We start from the raw sequence: 2,500 nt of genomic DNA, 5'->3' as shown, positions 1-2,500 counted from the left end.
GTGCCAGATCTGGATCGGCATCGACTACACGGCCTCCACCGCCTCCATCCTCAATCTCTTCATCCTCAGCCTCGACCGCTACTGGTCCGTGCGGGCGCCGCTGCAGTACCTGCACAAGAGGACGCGAAGGAGGGCGCTGAGTATGATCTCCGTGGTGTGGGTGGCCAGCTCCCTGTGGGTCATCCCCATCGTCGGCTGGCACTACTTCGCTCACGGCGGGGTACGCACAGTGCCCTCGGACGTCTGTGACACGGAGTACGCTAAGGATTCTGTCTTCAAGGTGGTGACGGCCTTCTTCAACTTCTACCTGCCGCTGTCCGTCATGTACGGTCTGTACATCCGGATCTTCATCGAGATCCGCAAGCGGTCAGAGTTCGAGCTGGGTCAGCGGAACCCTGGTCGGCGACGGCTGTCTTACCACGTGAAGGCCAACCCCATCCACTCCCGCTCCCATGACGACGGGGACAGCGATCCCCGGAACGACGACCCCTTTCCCGGCGACTGTTCCCCGCGTGTCGTCCGCCATGACGTCACGGCCCTCCAGCGGCTGCAGCAGACGGCGGGAGTCAGGGACTCTGTGAGCCGCGTGGTGGTGCGGGAGAACGGCGCCAGGCCCAAACAGGGCGGCGGGGCCCTGCGGAAGTCGGTCAGCAGCAACAACGGCAACCTGAGGCTGCTGGCCATGCGGCGCCAGATGGTGCACAGCTACCCGGCCCCCGCCCCCTCCCCCACCTCCCCCCTCATCCGCGGCAAGACCCGCAAGGTGGAGTACGTGTACGACGAGAATGTGCTGGACCCCCAGACGGAGAAGCTGGAGCGCTACTACTACGAGGACCACATAGACCGCCGCTGTCTGGCCCTCACGCGGGCCCCGGACCGTGCCAAAGTCCCGCGCCATGGGCGGGCCGTGTCGGGGAAAGGCGTGCTGAAGGTGGACAGCGGGCTGGACGGCATCAAGGGCGGGGAGGACGACGGCTGCAGCAACTGGAGCGGTGCCGTGGGCGGTGTGATCGTCAACCTCCACAGCGGTAAAAAACCCCGGCACAGCATCGCTTCCTCCTCGGCGGGAAAGCCTAGAAACTACGGGAGCACGCCCCGGAAGTGCAAACAGAAGTCGTCGGAGACAGGTGAGGAGGCTGTCCATTTCCTGCGAGGTGCTGTCCACGTCAGGCCGGGAGTCCTGCAGGCCGGCCCGTGACGCCGTGGAGCCGCAGGGCATGGAGCTGTGCAGCAGGACAGAGGCCTCCTCCTCCAGCTCCTCAGCGGCCTCCACGTTCGACGAGAGCCGCCTGGTCTGCAACAACCTGTCCCAGAAAGACCGCCACGCGCACCGCAACCACTCCCCGGAAAACTACTCCCTGGTCAGCGGCTTGCGGCGCATGCGCCTGGCAGAAACGCTGGTGGACCAGAGTATCCTGCCCCTGGCGGCGGCGGACGAGGGTGGGTCGGAGACCGGGGGTTCTGGCGGGACGAACGGCAAAGGGAGACATCTTCGTGCTTCGTGACGACAAGGACCGCCGTTTGTCCGGGGTGCTCAACCTGCGGCACCGCATCATCAAGAACCTGCGGGTCAGCTCCTCGCTGACCAAGGAGATCAAGGCGGCACGGCAGCTGGGCGTCATCATGGGGGCCTTCACGCTCTGCTTCCTGCCCTACTTCATCCTCTTCCTCGTCGTCGCCTTCTGCCACGACTGCATCCAGCCCGGCATGTTGACTGCGGCCACCTGGGTCGGCTACCTCAACTCCACCCTCAACCCTTTCCTCTACCCGCTGTGCAATGCCGCTTTCCGCCGGAAGTTCCGAACAATGTTCCGTTTCCGGTCTTCGTCGTCGTCTTCAGGTTACTCCTACTACGACAGGAACAGTGTGACGAGGGCGCGTTACGACTGACGTCAGGAGGCAGAACCGAAATGTTGACGATGAAAATGGAAGTTGTTCAACAGATGTTATGACTCGTGTGAGTACTTGCGTATGTACTTTTTTTTTTTTTTTGCTCATGCACACACACACACACACACACACACACACAACATTAATCTGATGAGCTAACATTGTCTGCCACGGTGATTTCATGTTAATTAAGGAATAAATGATAGACTTAATTCTCCGAAAGAAAATTCACTCAGACGCAGAGTTATTGCAGACTGACGATCGAAGGCTCAACGGTTTAAACTCAACCAGAAACACAAATACCATTGATAGTTCAAATGCAGCCTCAAGCCAAATTATAATTGTGACTCGCCCCCACCCCCCACCACCCATTCTCTTCCCCATAGCCAACACATCCCAAAGAGTGGACTGTCGTCCATTCCACAAACACGTCTTTGAAAATGTCACTCGAAAGTTTCCCGACCAACGTCTGTGTTTCTTGGTTGACGCTGAGAAATATTCCATACAATGAAAGCAAGAGTAGAGTAGATCCCAACCGAGATGGATCTCAAACCGAGAATGATCTCAAGGGCAGTCTCTTCATCGATATTATCCTCATCGATCATAATTG

At 59.1% G+C, this 2,500-nt stretch overlaps 1 protein-coding gene across 1 annotated transcript in view; it reads left to right on the top strand.

The window, feature by feature from the left end:
* The window catches only part of LOC143299560 (histamine H1 receptor-like), a 265,077-nt gene extending 263,187 nt beyond the window's left edge, over positions 1-1,890 (top strand). Inside the window, 3 exon segments of the mRNA XM_076612846.1 lie at positions 1-1,004; positions 1,048-1,457; positions 1,459-1,890. The exon segment at positions 1-1,004 is cut by the window's left edge and continues 116 nt beyond it. Of these exon segments, the coding sequence (XP_076468961.1) occupies positions 1-1,004; positions 1,048-1,457; positions 1,459-1,890 (1,846 nt within the window).
* The last annotated feature ends 610 nt before the right edge of the window (positions 1,891-2,500 follow it).

Source organism: Babylonia areolata, chromosome 25 (assembly GCF_041734735.1).
Source record: "Babylonia areolata isolate BAREFJ2019XMU chromosome 25, ASM4173473v1, whole genome shotgun sequence".
NCBI classification, from domain to species: Eukaryota; Metazoa; Mollusca; class Gastropoda; order Neogastropoda; family Buccinidae; genus Babylonia; species Babylonia areolata.
This window is presented reverse-complemented; position numbering and strand designations above follow the sequence as displayed.